At 43.0% G+C, this 16,159-nt stretch overlaps 1 protein-coding gene across 1 annotated transcript; it reads left to right on the forward strand.

Moving 5' to 3' along the window:
• The first annotated feature begins 4,595 nt into the window (after positions 1 to 4,595).
• angptl4 (angiopoietin-like 4) lies at positions 4,596 to 13,796 on the forward strand. Its single transcript, XM_066695510.1, has 7 exons — positions 4,596 to 5,228; positions 6,721 to 6,831; positions 6,980 to 7,085; positions 10,280 to 10,393; positions 10,715 to 10,810; positions 11,433 to 11,711; positions 12,100 to 13,796. Exons 1-7 carry the CDS (start codon positions 4,710 to 4,712, stop codon positions 12,279 to 12,281), a joined length of 1,407 nt encoding a protein of 468 aa, XP_066551607.1. The 5' UTR covers positions 4,596 to 4,709; the 3' UTR covers positions 12,282 to 13,796.
• The last annotated feature ends 2,363 nt before the right edge of the window (positions 13,797 to 16,159 follow it).

Below are 16,159 nucleotides of genomic sequence, written 5' to 3' on the forward strand. Positions count from 1 at the left end.
AACGCAGACAAAAGCAGACCAACAATAGAGTTTAAAATGGATCTTTACTTGCCCTTGTGTGCTAGCACCAAAATTACTCAAATTCCTAAAGAAACCAAATGTTTCTACATAAGATAGCAGTAGCGGCTACAGTGGTGTCCTTAAATGTCAGCAGCAATTGAACTTGATTTTGGTCAATGTGATTCATCAAACATAAAGTACGCCAAACCACAGGAAAAACAGATAAGAAGAGCACACACCAACTGTCACTCTGTGCTTCTCTGCACGTCGGAGACAATGCAGATATTGCTTTTTAGTATCTGGGTAAAAGGTCACGCTCCTGAGGGGTGTGGATTCATGTCTTTGTTTTGCCATAGCAACTCCCATTTCTTCCAGTGGAGAGGAAACATTGCAGGTTTAATGATGAAGATCAAGTCTTTGACATCCTTGACCCCACCAGTCCACGCAGCCGCACGGGTCAATACACTGCAGGCGATCCTTCTGGAAGCAGAGTGTTTGTTTCTTAATAAACCAACTAAAAGTCATATGCTGAAATCAGATATTGAACAGATATCTATAATCAACCTTCCTCCACCTTAACACCGATGTGGTTTGATCAAAATAGAAGAAAATTATGTCTGATTTATACACTGAACAACGTTGTTCAGGCTTCATCGCCATCATCAATCCTTCCAGCAAAATGTGATCTTATGTGTTCTGACTGACAGAGAAGCAATGACTGCTATCTTGTTTTTATTATTTTTTATTTGGATGGAAACTATTTGAAACTGCCCCAAACCTCAGTGGAATGCGAGCTGGGAAGGGACTGGGGAGCCGTATCAGATCGGCACAGTCAGCTCTATCTGTGGGGAACTGAGAGGTTAGGCATGCCGTTCAAAAGTAAGCAACACTGCGGTTGAGATCAACACCACGATGGAGAACAAAGGACACGAGCACATATTTGACGTAAGTGCTCTGCAGACACTGTCTCCACTTGTCGGGTCACTTGGTGAACGTCTCTTTACCGCACCGATACACCAAGCAGACTTTTCTCCAAATCCCAACAACAACGAAAAACACAAATTTTCAAAGGTCAGTGTGGGCAAAAGAGGGCTGATCGGTGGAGATTAAAGCCAGGCTTAGTCCACATGCCAAGGCCTACTGAGCACCCACAGATGCTGGCAAAGCACACGGCGCACATGATTTCATGGCCTGACCTTTCGCACAGTAACCGGCGGGCGAACGGATGTCGCGAAATTTAAAGGTGTGCGGGGTGGGGGTTGGGGATTGGCCGGGGGGGAGGGTTGTATGAAGGACCTTTTATTCCTCTGAGGGGTGAGAGGAAATCATCTGAGTTTCCCAGCATTCAAGCTGTCGAGACAAGGCTGCAATGTTCCCTGGGTAATTCCACACCTGCTTTAGCTCCATACCAGAAAACTAATGGAAACATGTCTTACGGCTAACACGGTTTATTGTTTCCTGAGGGTTGGGTTGCCACAGTATTGCACGACATTTTTCCGAATGCAGATGTTGTCACGTTGCAGCTGGGATGCTGCCAGTTCTCTGAGCATCAAACTGGAGCGAGAGGATGGGTCCCATTAGCTCAGGTTTTCATCACTGACCGAAATGTTAACCAGTCTTGTAGAATAGCAATTTCCTGACCTTCAGAAAATAGGTCAGAGAGAAAAGTCATCCACAGTCATCAATGGTGGCAGTCCAAGTGTTGGTCCAAGAGGCGCCAGGAAAATAACACTTAGGACACTAGGGGAGGGAGCCAGCATATTCAGTCCTGTCTGACGAACCTGATACATGAGACTGAGTGATATAATATATATATATATATAGAACAGCATGCACCCTGTGGGAAATCCCAAAGCTGGCACACCTACGAGCCAGTTAGTGAAGTACAGTAATAGTACTTTAAACCTAGAAGCCATCAACTACAGTACAGTCACAACAAATGTATTTTTTCTGTATACAGTGTGTTTCTGTGTGCACAGATCTACACTCTTGGCTTGCTGGACAAAGGGGAGTTGATAAGTAAGGAACAAACACATGTTGAAAACTGTGACCTGTTTGTTTCAGTACAAACTTGTCTGCTTGTGGAGATAGTAGAGATAAAATGCTACACAGCACATTTCCACAGATGAAAGCCCATTTACCAAGCACTGTCCTGGAACTGACTTCATAAAAGTGAATCAGAGAAGCCCTTTATATTTAGGTACAAAGCTTTCTTTTTCATCGTTTTTAAATTTTCACTTTGAGTGGGTTTCTGCTCCAGAAATATTGTCTCCAAGCATTCTCCAGATGCAGAACAAAACCAGACGACAGAGACGGCTGTGTCGACATCCTAAATTTAAAACCCACACTTTCCTGGTAAAAAAATAAAAGTGAAAGAATACACAACTTGAAATCCGAACAGACACAATACTGCAGTTATGTAAAGGGCTGAAGTCTCTTTGTGTGAATTGTGCAATTGTCACATATATTGGCCAGGGCAGGCAGTTACAGGGTTAAATGCATAATTTCCCCACACCCCACTGCTGGTTGCATTCACGTATTAAAGCCTGTGTTCAGGATATGCAGTACAGTACTGAAGTACAGCTAGATCCAGCACAGTTGATCATGTTCAACATTTCCTCTGCTTTCCTGCAAGCGGATGGTCAGGCTGCTTCTTAGCAGTACGTGGAACACCTAATCCCCAGGAAGTAATGTAATGTACCCAACCCAAAGCACGCCGATTATTTGCCAATAAACCCATCAGATATGCTATGGATTCTGAACACATTCTGAACTTGACTTCGTTTTACAGTTCAGACAATAATTAACAAAAGTGCAAAGTAATAATAAAAACAGAACTGTCCATGGCAATGTTGCCGGAATGTAAATTAATGATTCTTTATTTGTTTAATCCTAGTTAACCATTACTCGGGAATCATAAAGGGTATGTTTACCCTTTGTGGAAGAGCTGTGCTATGTAGTGTGAAATGGTGGCTGAATTCCTCCTCCAATATGCTTGCTTTCTGTCTTAACCTTCCGTCATGTGTTGGGACAATAAAATAGGCATGGTGGACTATACAGGCTTGTGATAGTAGCCGCATGTTACGTTTGGATCTTTGGCACAAGAAATACATCCAAAACTATCTAAAACCAAAGTAAAAATCAAATCAAAGACAGGCATCTTAAGAATGGTAAAGGTGAGATTTTGTGTGCTTGTGGGGGGAACTGTTTTTCACAGCTACACTAAGAAAAGATGGGCAAAGGTGTTCACTTTCAACATCGATATGAAGGAAAAGGAAGAGAGAGTTGTCCCACTGCAGAACAGCATAATAATAATCGGTCTGATGCAGCTGTATTGTACCCAATCAGAAAATAACTGGGAAAGGACATAAATAGATATTCGATAGGCAGATGATTCACTTACAAACTGAGTCTTTCTGTAAATACCTAGAAAACAGGCCACTGCACCCATAGGAACCTACTTTAATGTCCTTTCTTCAGAACTAATCCTGTAGAATTCCTCTCCAGATCTAGCCAGACCTTTACTATCGCCGCCGGGGTGTTCTTGCCAGGAAAGCCAACTGATGTCTTGTTCAGAACTGTTTTTCTCTTTAAACAGATTAATAGTCTTAGTGAAAGGTTAACCCAGAAGAAAGAGTTAATTTTTTTCCTGGTGTGTGTGGGCCACACCAGGCCTGTGTGCTCTATAGAGGCTGTCAGCTCTGCGCTTGGGATTAGATATATAATACTAGCATTCTCCCTCTGTGAACTTTCCCCTACTTCTCACACTGCCACTGCACAAAGCAGGGCTTCAGAGCCCAACCAGATAGCACAGTCAACCAGCAGGGCATCGAGAAAAAAAGCAACCGAGCGCGCATCCACATGAACACCCAAATGTACAGCCACAGGGTCAGCAAATTTCGACAAAATGTGGCTACAGGCTAGTGAGACGGAGAACCTTTACAGATATATAGTATTGCGGTTAAAAAAAATCCTGTAAGAAACGGATTCAAAAATGCATATTTCTAGCATAAGTCAGATTTTTTTTTTTTTATGGTCTACCTTTGCAAATAAAAAATAGAGAATCCACACATTCCACGAAAGCTCTTACAAAAGCTTATATATCACATTACTTTTACGCCAGAACAGTGTGACTAGTTTGATGTTTCCTTTGGAAAGTAAATTGGCATTTGATACAGAATTATGTTTTTAGTGAAGCCTTCCTTAACTAAGGTTGGGTTTCCTGTTAAAATTACATGTAGAAAAATGTAAAACATGAATTTCAATAGAATATAGAGAACACATAAATAAATCATATAGAGCTGAGCAGAGACCATATCACAATTCTAGGTTTTAAAATGTGATTTATTCATTTTTTGTTTTTTAATTGTGCAATCATTTTATTTAAAACTGACTTTCTGATTTACTGTAATGCCTGTGGAAAGAAATAGACACAGTTATTGCATCATGGTCTCTTTTGTGTGATGAACAGAAACAGTTAAATGCCAAAGGCAGAGGAAACCTGAGAGGATTTATGAAGGACCACACCTCCTCCCATACAGCAACCAATCAGGAGACCTTGCGGCTGGGGAACAGAAAGTATATATGTGGGCTGCTTACCTCTGCAGAACAAGAGACACAAGAGACTGGTGCTGACAGCGAGAGAAAGGCACTGCACTCAAGAGAAAAAACACAAGAGACGCCTAGAACCAAAGAGGACAACAAAGACCATGAAGACCACACTGGCAATTCTTGCGCTTTTCATAGCCACCCTGCTGGAGGTTAGCACGGGCTTCCCCGGGTTCGACAGGAAGGGGGCTGCAGGGAAGGAGAAGAAGGTCCAGTTCGCCTCCTGGGATGACGTGAACGTGATTGCCCATGGACTGCTGCAGCTGGGCCACGGTCTCAAGGAGCATGTGGACAAAACTAAAGGCCAGCTCAGGGACATCTCGGTCAAGCTCAAGACCTTCAACGGCACGGTGACCGAGCTGAGCCGCCAGACCCAGAGGCTGCAGGAGGACGGGGAGGCACTGAAGGCGAAAGCTCAGGGGCTGGAGGATAGAGAGAGCCTGGTGCTCAGCGTCTCGACCGAGCTGAGGCAGAAGGCGGAGGAGATGCAGAGGGAGGGGCAGACCGTCCAGGACAGGGTGAGCAAGCTGGAAGAGAAGGTGGACGGACTCCTGGAAGGTCAGGGGCAAGAGGGCAACGTAAACTACACCGCCAGCGCAACCGATACAACTGTCATCCAGGTGAGTCCTGCTTCCAAAGTCCAGTGGTCTTACTATGCTTTTGCAATATTGTGTGTGTGTGTGTGTGTGTGTGTGAGAGGAAAATAAGACAACCAAGGTTGCTTCATCACAGCAAGGTAGACCTGCTAGCCAGTGAGAAAGGGTTAAGCTGCAGGTGGAGGCTAGGATGTCTGTGCCACACAAGAACAAAGGGTTCGATTTCACTGATAAGATAGAGGGTGGTGTGTGCTTGCACAGATCTGATTTCTAGTAATAGATCTCCAGGTACTTGTTTTTTTTCTTCTGCAGAATGATAGGTTGTTAGTACCAAGTGCCAACCAGTCTTCATTTACAACCCTATTATCTCCATGCCTATCTTGAAAGAGGAGTTCATAAACAAGCCAATTAAAGCTCATATAATATACATCGTAAATAGATTAGAAAATAACCTCACCCCATTTCCCTGTAAGAGCCATATTGCTCACTATCCATTTCACTGTGTTTCATTAGCCAGAATTTGCATGGGTAGGCTTTTAACCTTGTGCCTATGTGGAGAATTGTTTCAAGATTTGTGTGGGGTTCTGTACAAAGGAAGTGCTTAATAATAATAATGATAATAATAATAATACAGACAGAAAACATGGCAAATTGCAGACCCATATATAACTGACAAAGAAACAAACTGAAGTCAGAGACTGCTCTGCCGACCAGACCAATCTGTGCTTGACCTACAAGAGCAAAATGTCAGAGTTCACATTCTTGAGTACCAGCAGGGTGCCTAAGGAAAAAAAAAGAGAGATAATAAAAAGGGAACAGGTCAGCACAGGGTATGCTTAAATCTGCACGTAGTTCACTCAGGAACAGAGAAGGTCTGGACAGGGCTTCAAAGCGTGATGTCAGTGGGTGTGTAACTGAGCATGCCGCCCAGAGAGAGCATGCACTACGTGCAGAGGGGAAAGTCAGCAAAGTCCCTCTTAACAAAGAGAGGGCAAATGCAGTTTTAGGTTACAAGACCACATACAGCCCCCACACCACCTTGCAGGAAGAGTTCTGGTTACATAGTGTTAATATATATAAATACAGTTTTACAAAACACAGACATTTGTAACATACAATTCATACAAATAATTATAATGCATAGTAAAACTCCAGCCTGTAGTGAACATAAAGGAAGTTGCAGGCAAGCTGTAATTGTCCTGATGCTATAGATTATATAACAAGTAATTGTGTAAGCTCTAAATTAACATTTCCACTGGGATTTCAGAGTTGTTCTATGATTTTAATTGTAAGCTTAATGCACATGCCCTATTTCTTATGCAATTCCAGTCGTTTTAATTAGCTCTAATGACAATTGCCACCTTATGCAATGGGACGAAATGACTGCGCCTTAACTCCAGAAGCGCAGCGGGATTAAGCTAAATTGGCGGAAACCTAGAAAGTCGCCATACCTTTCTCAAAGCACTTGATATTTGAAGACAAGGGTCTAATGTCTTGGTTTCTTGGTTTGTTTCAGTGGATGCTGGAGGCACAGAATCGGCGCATCGATGACCTGGTGGAAAGGATCAGACAGCAGCAAGACAAACTGGACAAGCAGAACATCCGCATCAAGACTCTTCAGAGCCAGGTATGCAAAACTCCGGAGAGGAAATGTGCAATGTTGGGTGCATTGGAGACTCAAGAACATTTTTGTGCTTGTTGACACACTTATTAATTGCACTGGCTTGTTGCTAGTATCTTGTATGGTTTTCCTAATAGGTTCTTGTTGTTTGCAGATCCACCAGAGCAGAGCTGCCAGTCCAAAAATTAGAGCTTTCCTGGGACGCAAATTGGAAGAAGTGGCCCTCAATGGCAGCACCGAACAAGCCGATGCGCCTAATGGTAAGCCCGGCTTTACCCTGCACAAAACTGATATTTTACACCAAAAATATTATGAAAGGTTGTGCCCCATAGCTGGCAACCATTCACTGTTGCTTAAATGTTGATATTCAAAAAGCTACAACGGTTGCATCATTTGCGTTAATTGCGCAACAGGATAATGTATGACCAAATGTATAAAAACATGTCTGGATATAACAGGATATCGAAAATAGGCGAGTTGCCAACTAGGGGAGAGTTGAAAGCTGCAGAAATGGTTCAGTCAGGGGTTAGGATTGGGGGGGGGGGCTTCAAAGTTGGAGTCATTTCAATTTTTTATGAAAGAGGGGGGAGTTGGGGTGAACTAGTAGGAAGGCATCTTAAGGTTTTAATTAACTGCAGTGTGACTGTAAATCATTTCTTCTCAACTAACAAGCAGTGCATATAGCATCCAACATGATTGATTAATAAATGTATGCTCTTCAAACACTCAAAACACAGGGGGGTGGGTCAGGATTCAGCATTAAAAAAGCATAATTGGATGGTGACTAATCAGCCATTTAAGAACCGAGACCCTGGCACCGTGCCCGCTTCCTGGCCCAGCCATATGGTCAAGACTTAGGGGGGATGGCTGGGCTGTTTGTATTCCTGCTTTACACAGCGGTAGTCATAATTGGTGCCTTCATTGAGACCCAGGGCGCTGGCAGGTTTCCAGTTAGGGAAAAGTTCAAACCTGAAACAACTGGAAGAACAGTGACTAACATGACTGGGAGGAAAAAAAGGACTCTTATTCAGTTATTATTTATGGAGGGGTGGGGGGGAACAGGCCAGAACTAGCCAAACTATAGCAAATGTGAATCACTCGGGGTGGGAAAACATCTCTTTCTATAATCTAACATATTAAAGATAATCATAATCCTTTCTTTGTTTGCTTAAAAAAGTATTGAAAGAGTTTAATTTAGATAAATTTGGTTTTATACGGAAAAACGGAAAAGCAGGTTTCAACAACAGTGTTCTGTGCTTCAAGCAAAAACTAATTAAACTATTTAGCTGAAGTGAAGAAAAGTAAAGAAGTAAAGAAAGTTTCTTTTTTTAGTATGGGTATTTGCATTAAAAATCACAATCTGGGTTTTTGGCCAAGCTGTGCTTTTTGAATTAGTTCCCACCGTCTCCTAGGTTCTTAAAATCACACAGAAGTAACTGGGTGAAAGTTGAAGCCCATAGCTAAGGGGGAGAGTGAAAATATAGCATTCTTTCAGCTCCACACAATAATGCCTCGCACACAAACGTGTCTCTGTGACGTCAGGGGGTTCTGAAGAATGTTGTAAAAGAAATGTCCTTTTCTGGCTCGGGCCCAAGTATGTGAGAGTTCACCCGTCTCAGACCGTTGAGTAAGCATCACAATAGAGTCGAGAACAGAAGGATTGACTTAAAATATGGAAGAGACGGAGCTTAGAGGCGGGGGGGAGTGGGGGTGTTAACCGTAAAGCAGCAGTTTCCTCAGAAGTGTGTGTGCGCGCTAGGGGTGGGGGGGGGGGGTTGTTTTCAAGCCAAGTATGGAGTCATGCAAGTCCAAGAAGAGGGAATATCCTAATTCCAGTTTGTGAACTTTGTACAGACTTTCCTTTGTTGTTTCATCTCCCCTCCCACTCCTCCTCCTTGCCCCCCCCCCTCCACACAAACAGCAGCCTCCCCATTCCTCAGAAACGTGTAACCTTTCCCCTAGTTCTGTCAGAGCCAGACAACCCCCCACAACCATCCCATTCATGCAATAATCCAGCTGTTATGAATGCGAAGTGTGCCAAAGGTGAAATACTAAACGCCCCTTCCCCCCCGCACCCCCACTATTCTCATCACCCCCCTGTCTTACACATGGGAGTCTCCCCAGCCTCATTATTCACTTCCCAGGGACAACTTCACAGCTCGGGTTGTGTTTTAATTTTCTTCCCTGCCTCTGTCGTCTTGTCTGCTTATCTCAAAGAGAAAGAGTTGGAAAGTATAATAAAAAAATTGCCATCATTTTGCCACATCAATACATTGATCTATTTATATTTCAGATGACTAGTTGGTCCATTAGAGATTCATAGTATATCAGAGGTTTGTGGTTTGAAAACACACAGCCAGATAACCACGTTTCCATATTTTCCCGCTGATGGAGTCGCCATATCCTTTTATAGGCTCTCATTCTCGTTCACTCACAGCCCATGCAGTGTGTTGTCAGACTAGGACAGCGTTGCACGTGAAAAGAGCATGTCTGACAGTGGGGGGGTGGCACAGCGCCACAGGATCCGAGGAAAGTGAGGCCCCCAATAGGCAGGCAGGCAGGCAGGCAGGCTACAGTAGGGTGGCTCGTGTTGGAAGTGGGGTAAAGTTAATGTTTACTACAAGGTGCCGCTTTCAGCTTCGGGCTGTAACATTCAAGGCTTTGTACTCCTTTTGTTAGAAATCCCGTCCCCAGCTGACAGCCTAAACAACCATGAGGTCCTTGAGTGCGGTCCCTGGGATCGACAACCCTCCACTTCAGATAGCCGTCTTATGTAATGCCAGAAAATGAAGGACCACCTACTGTCTTACCATAGTGGTTCTGTAAAAAAATGAGATCTGGATGTATAATTCAAATTGAACCCTTTTATGTCTTCAAGGGTCTGTACTCCAAATCAAGCCAGGCAGAAAATATCTGATCTTAATCTCTAATCTCCAGAGATGTATTTGTTGACTTGTTTAAAATGACAGAAGTGTTAGAAATCCCAGGCAAATTAGCATTTGGTTTTCCAGGCTAAAGAATGTAGGTAAAGGTTCACTGCCACCGTCACAGAATGTGTGTGAATCGGTTTACAACCTCACTGAAAAAATAAATAGATGGACTTTTGGCCTTGTGTACACGAACGAGCCATGCTGGCAGAGCAGCCTCTGAACAGTACGAAGTTCAAGGGGAATAAAGAGAGGAAAGTGGCTGGGGCTGGTTTGTTTTTTCCCCCCAGTATTTAAATATTGACTTATTCTTTTGAGGTTAAACAAAAACACATTAATAAAAAAAAAAAAAAACAGTCACTCACTTTAGTGCCAGTTTTAAAATAGTGCGCATTTAGAGAATTTCCACTTATTGCAGCAGTTTAGCGGGGGCAAAGGAATGAAATACAAGAGTTAAGAACAATCATATGTCGTGTGTGTTTGCAAGAGACAAAAATAGTCAACGGCCCTTCCTTGGTCTTTTTCAGACATGGCTCCAGACTGCCACGTTCTGTTCCTGAGAGGCGAGAGAACCAGCGGAGTCTACACCATTCAGCCTCACAACACCGAAGCTTTTGAAGTCTACTGCCAAATGACGTCTGGTAAGTCACTTCACGGAGAAAACCTGCATAATTCAACGAAGCCCGGGAGAGAGAAACGGGGGCAGCTAGAGCTTCCATTATCGCCATTAGCCAAAGAGCCATTAGGATGCATAATATCGTAACACAAAGGCAAATAAAGACTAAAACAATACCTGTACTGTAGCTCAAAAAGGAAATGGTGTTTTTATTTGGATGTGAAAGGACATACCCACTTTGCAGTTTACCAGAATTTTTTTATAAACAACCTTCCATTATCTCTCGGTGCCCTGGGTAAGCAAACACCCCACTAATCTCTGCCCTCGCTTCCCTCTTTTCAAACAGAAGGCGGGTGGACGGTCCTTCAAAGGCGCCTGGATGGCTCGGTGGATTTCGATCAGCTCTGGCAGGCGTACAAGACTGGCTTCGGCAGCCTGGATGGTAAATATTAATGCCTTTTGACAGAGAAACTATTCTCCCTGTAAACGTGCAGGCAGACTTAGCGGCTGCGGCCCACCTAATGCACTGGCACCCTACAGAGTGCAGTCTGAAATTGATGTGAGGGGACAGCTGTGTGTTAGAAGCTCATTAAATGCAGGAGAATATGTCTCTCCTCTTTCATTAATCAATATAAGCTGTACTGAAAAGAAAAAGAAGGGGGGAAAGCCATAACTAGGAATTTAGCTTTGATACAGTCAGACAGTCAGCATGTGGAATTTATTTTCTCTAAGAGGAGAAACAGAAAGACAAAGTTGACTGTTAATTTGAATTATATTATTAGGCTTGAGTGTAACCTTTTTGGAAGTGATAAGTATTGAGATTTAGATTTAGACTTGTCTTTACAGCTTACCATTGGGCTGATCACACAAATGAATGGCATTAACAGGTGGTAATCCAGTTATAGACTCAACGGTTAAATCACTAGATAAGAAGCCTCTCCCGCTTACAGTTGCACACGGCTCACTTGACAACAAAGCGTGAACTCGGTTTTGTCTTGGAAGACGAGAGGATTTGGGCGAGATGGAAATTAACCTGTCCTTCCTCCCCTCCCCCACCTCTGCAGGCGAGTTCTGGCTGGGCCTGGAGAAGATTCACATGCTGTCCCAACAAGGGAACTATATGCTGCAGGTGGAGCTGACAGACTGGAGTGACCAGACCAAGTCCATCCAATACCCGTTCCATCTCAGCGGAGAGGATGCCAGCTATGCTATGCACCTCCACGGGAGTTCCCCGAGCAACCAGGACAGCGCGATGAGCACAGAGCCCACTGGTCTTCCTTTCTCCACCCGAGACCGGGACCACGACCACAAGCCGGACATGAACTGCGCCAAGCAACTCACTGGTAGGTCCACATTCCCATTCTTGTAAAACACCTTAGCATAGGGGATATAGACAAAAGAGCGAAGCGCCCGTTCTTCACGGCAGGAATTGGCTACCCTTCATTTTCTAGTTTTGGTTTGTTGGCGGGACTCCCGTTCCGAATCCCAATCGATAGCGATTAAATTGGTAAAATCATAAACGTGACGTTGAAGCATTTGAACCACGACAGTGATTGACAATTTTTATACTGGAGTAAACGGGAGTTGCCAGTTGTTAGGAGTGAGGAGACATTGCTTGAGATGGAAATTGGCAGTTTTTCTTGGTGAAGGCTTGGTTGTGACTGTGTAGCAGTCCAGCGTTGGCTTTCCTGGCTCTAACCTCGATTCCTCTCTCTCTCTCTCTCGCTCCAGGCGGCTGGTGGTTCAGCAACTGCGGACGCGCCAACTTGAATGGCAAATACTTCAGCAGCGTACCACGCGACAGACACGCGCGGAAACAGGGTGTGTTCTGGAAGACCTGGAGGGGGCGCTACTACCCGCTGAAGACCACCGTCATGATGATGGCTCCTGCCAAGGTTGAGTACGACTCGTAAGGGAGGCAACAGCACCCCTCTGTGGACACTGTAGTGAAGCACACAGACAGACAGGGACCTGCAGGACGCACGGATTGAACACAGGCCCGGTTTGGGACCCACGGAGCCAGTCTCTTTCAGCATCTCCCCTGCAGGAGGAATGACACAGAGGTGGCGAACGGCGTCCCTGCAAAATTCTGCACTAATTGTCAAGGACAGTCAGTGACCCAGCGAGGCACAGAAACCAAACTACACTTAACTCTACATACCAATTCCAACTTTGACCTTAAAGAGTAAGGGGCTAAGTGTGATTTTAGTTAGAATTACTTTACATTTCCAAAGCTTTATTTTATAAATGTGTATTTTATTTCTCTTTGTAGGTAATGCAACACAACAATGCAGAATTGTTTATGTATAAGAAAGAAAAAAATATATATCTTAGGAAATATTCAGTTCTATTGTAGTAGCGCCAGACCATGGCCATTTTACACCAATGTTGTGCCATTTCTTGCACAATTGTGTTTTTGCCAGTTTTCTACCTTTAGACGAATGTATCCCTGGGTGTGTACTTCTCCTCATACGTCATCACCCTGAAAACACGTCTAAAGATCACTTAGATACCAAAAGTATTCCAATAGATCCAAGATATTTCTGTTACGTACCACTTGGTGTAATGTTCACTGTACTTGAGCACTGTATTGTTGTTGACGGCACGATGACCAAGGCACGCACAGCTTGAAGAAACAACCCAAGAGATGTAAGGGGGTTCACAGGTCGTGTAGCTACAGCACCCCCTGCTTTTAACCCCCCACCCCATTCCTACGCACAAAGGAGTGTCTGTCATTTTAATTTAGGACAATCTTGCCAGTGTTCCAATTTGAGGTCAGAAACGTAAATTGAAATTACAAACCGATACTTGATTCTTTATAAACCAGAACAGGCAAGAATGAAAGGTCTTAAATCGTGTGGCACTTTGTTGTGCAATTCAAAGCAGAAGATATTAAACACCTTTTGAGAATGAAACCATTCCATATTTTACACGCTAGGTCAGTACCGTACCCCGAATAAATTTGCACTTCAGCTTGACTGGAGATTATCCCAGATGACAGACCTCCCACTCCACTCATATAGGCAGTGGAGATTTTTTCTCTCGGTCACATTGACTGGTAAGCAGGGTCCTTTCCTTGAGCCCCATCCCTGAAAATAGAGCGGGTTTATAGAGTAGAGGCTCTTAACTTTGTAAATATCTTCAACTGTAAACCTTTTTTTTTATATAGCTGTGCATATTGTGTGTGTGTGTGTGTGTGTGTGTGTGTGTGTGTATGTTTATTCTTGTGTTCCCAAATTTCTTAATTTAAATGCTGTTGAGTATACAATATTTCTCTTACTGTTTTGTAATTTATATTGTGCATCTCCTATGTTTCCAGTTTCTAAAGTCAATTCAACTTTTGTTTTCAACTGACCCTTTTCAACAGAAAAAAAGAAAACTGAAGGCTGAGAAGCTTGATTGAAACAATAAAATAACTGAAAATGTCAGTTCTGTTCTCTTGGGTCTGTTTGTTTGGGATTCCTGTATGTTTGACTCTAAAGAGGGGGATTTTTGAAATCCACTTATAAAGATTTGCAAAGGGAATTGCAAGAGATGTTGACATCAAGGGACACTTCATATAAGTGATGATTAAGGAATATAATTAAAAGGTTAAAGGTTCTGATTAATGTTGAGGATATATTTAATTCCACACTGTAAATACTTAGTCTAAGACATCTGTAGAAGAAACTCATGCTCATACCATATATTTTCATTTAATCGTCCATGGTGTAGAATGAATATGGATGCATCTGCTACTGCTAATTTTACATAAAAGTAGTACTTATGTAGAAACTATGAATGAATAGGAAATGAATAGGAACGGTAACTGTATTTGCAAATATCTGATAGCTTGAAGGAATAAACATTATATGATAAATCTGTTGGATTAGAATGTCAAACGTTCCAAGTCGTAGATCATAAAGCTTATTCAACTGATCATCTATGTACATTAAAAAACGTCAATCAAAATAGGACTTATCACAAAAATTCTTGATGGAAAATACACGTAATGGAAAAAAATACCATAAATCCTATACCCTTGAAATAACTTTTAATATAATTTATGATTTGAGGGGGTAAATTTTTCTCCAGCACTGAGTTATAGCTCGCACACCGAGATAAACACCCGTGCTTCTCGCCATTTTCTTAATTTCACCTGCAGACACAGAATATTAACCCAGTCAAGAATTCCACAAGCAAATTACTTTAAAGCGATTTCTTCCCCTTCGCCCAGGCTTGCTCCATAATGCCCCCAAACCAAGCACATACAAGAGCCCCTCTGTCTGATTACTGAGCAAATAGCTGCCACTCAAATCTGCCCATTACAAATACACACCTCTTTCCTCAGGCATTCTGCAACAGACAGGTGTGCACTGTGAGCCCAAAAATATCTTCTGAATTATCTTTTTTTTTTATAATAAGAGTTTGTTAATCTACTATTTTGAGTCAAGAATTAATAATTTTTTTTGTCTTTATTGCCTTGAAGCCCAATTATTTCCAGATCAGCAGCGACACACGCACCCGGGGACACAAGTGGAAATTGGGCTTCAAGGCATTCGAGACAGAAAACAGGAGACACTTCTTCACACAGAGAGGCGTCACAATCTGAACAAACTCCCCAGCGATGTGGCTGAAGAGACAATTTGGGAACATTTGAAAATAGACTGGAGAGGATCCTTGGATCACTTAGCTATTAATGGACACCAAACGAGCACGATGGGTCGAATGGCCCCCTCTCACTTGTAAACTTTATTACGTTCTTATTTTGTATATGTAAAAAGAAAAAAAAAGTCACACACTGAGACACGCGCACGCACACACACACAAACGCCCACATGTGACCAGCCAATCGTTGTGTGCCCTTCAGCACACGTCCCAGTCTGTGACTTAATAAAATTAGGAGCTTATTCGACTTACTGGCAGCAGATACAACTGGCTTTCATCGGGTTTAACGTTTCACGTCCGAAATAAATCGCTTTATGTGCTTTAAAATAAACTGCTTTCTCTGCTGCGGGGGAAAAATTATGCAGTGGATCTATCACATTGGGTTGAGTACATGGGTTTCTCCTTTCGCTTGCTTTGGTAATCCCTCCTCCCCACCCAAGATGAGCAGAGCTGATCCTAGGCAAGTGAAATCCACAAGACTACAGGGGCGATTAGCACAGTCAATCTACATTTCTAGAAGGCAGGCTGATTGATTCCATTACTTAACACCTAGTAGCAGAGAAAACCAACATTACTCCATGAAGTATGAGGGCATTGGCTAGCCAATCAAAAGATGATTCAAAAACCTCTTGAAGGATTCAGGATTGTTTTGTGCATTTAAAGCCACTAAAAAAAATCTACTGACCCACACACCACCCGTCTGCTTCCTTCTACAGGGTTTGCCAAGGGAAACACAGGAGCAGACCCAGACCCACCTAGAAGGTGTGGGACACTTTAATGACAAACAGGGCTCAGTTTGACTGTAACCTTGTGCAACCTAGTTTTCAAATTAATTGTAAAGAAAAGCAGAGCAGCTATTGAATTATAATCAAAAGCACAGTTAAGATTGAAACCAAAGGAGCAAAGAGGGAGAACACCCAGTCATCCACCCCGGCCAACTGGGATAGGGGTCATGTTTTGCTCCAATTTAACCAGTTCGTGACAGATTGCTCAATCTCCACATCCACATTACAACACAACCTTACTAATAGGATCATGCAGTTCCCTTGTCGGCCAAAGCCTCAACTGCATATGAGGCACAGATACATTCATGGCAAACTATACACTGATATTATATAAAGTGTACTAATACTTTGGTCTTTCC

This window comes from Amia ocellicauda, chromosome 22 (assembly GCF_036373705.1).
Source record: "Amia ocellicauda isolate fAmiCal2 chromosome 22, fAmiCal2.hap1, whole genome shotgun sequence".
Classification (NCBI taxonomy): Eukaryota; Metazoa; Chordata; class Actinopteri; order Amiiformes; family Amiidae; genus Amia; species Amia ocellicauda.

Coding starts and splice junctions, on each gene's coding strand:
- angptl4 (XM_066695510.1), top strand. CDS start 4,710: ATGAAGACCACACTGGCAATTCTTGCGCTTTTCATAGCCACCCTGCTG. Junction 7,086..10,279: donor ACAAGCCGATGCGCCTAATG/GTAAGCCCGGCT, acceptor GGTCTTTTTCAG/ACATGGCTCCAGACTGCCAC. Junction 10,811..11,432: donor TGGCTTCGGCAGCCTGGATG/GTAAATATTAAT, acceptor CCACCTCTGCAG/GCGAGTTCTGGCTGGGCCTG.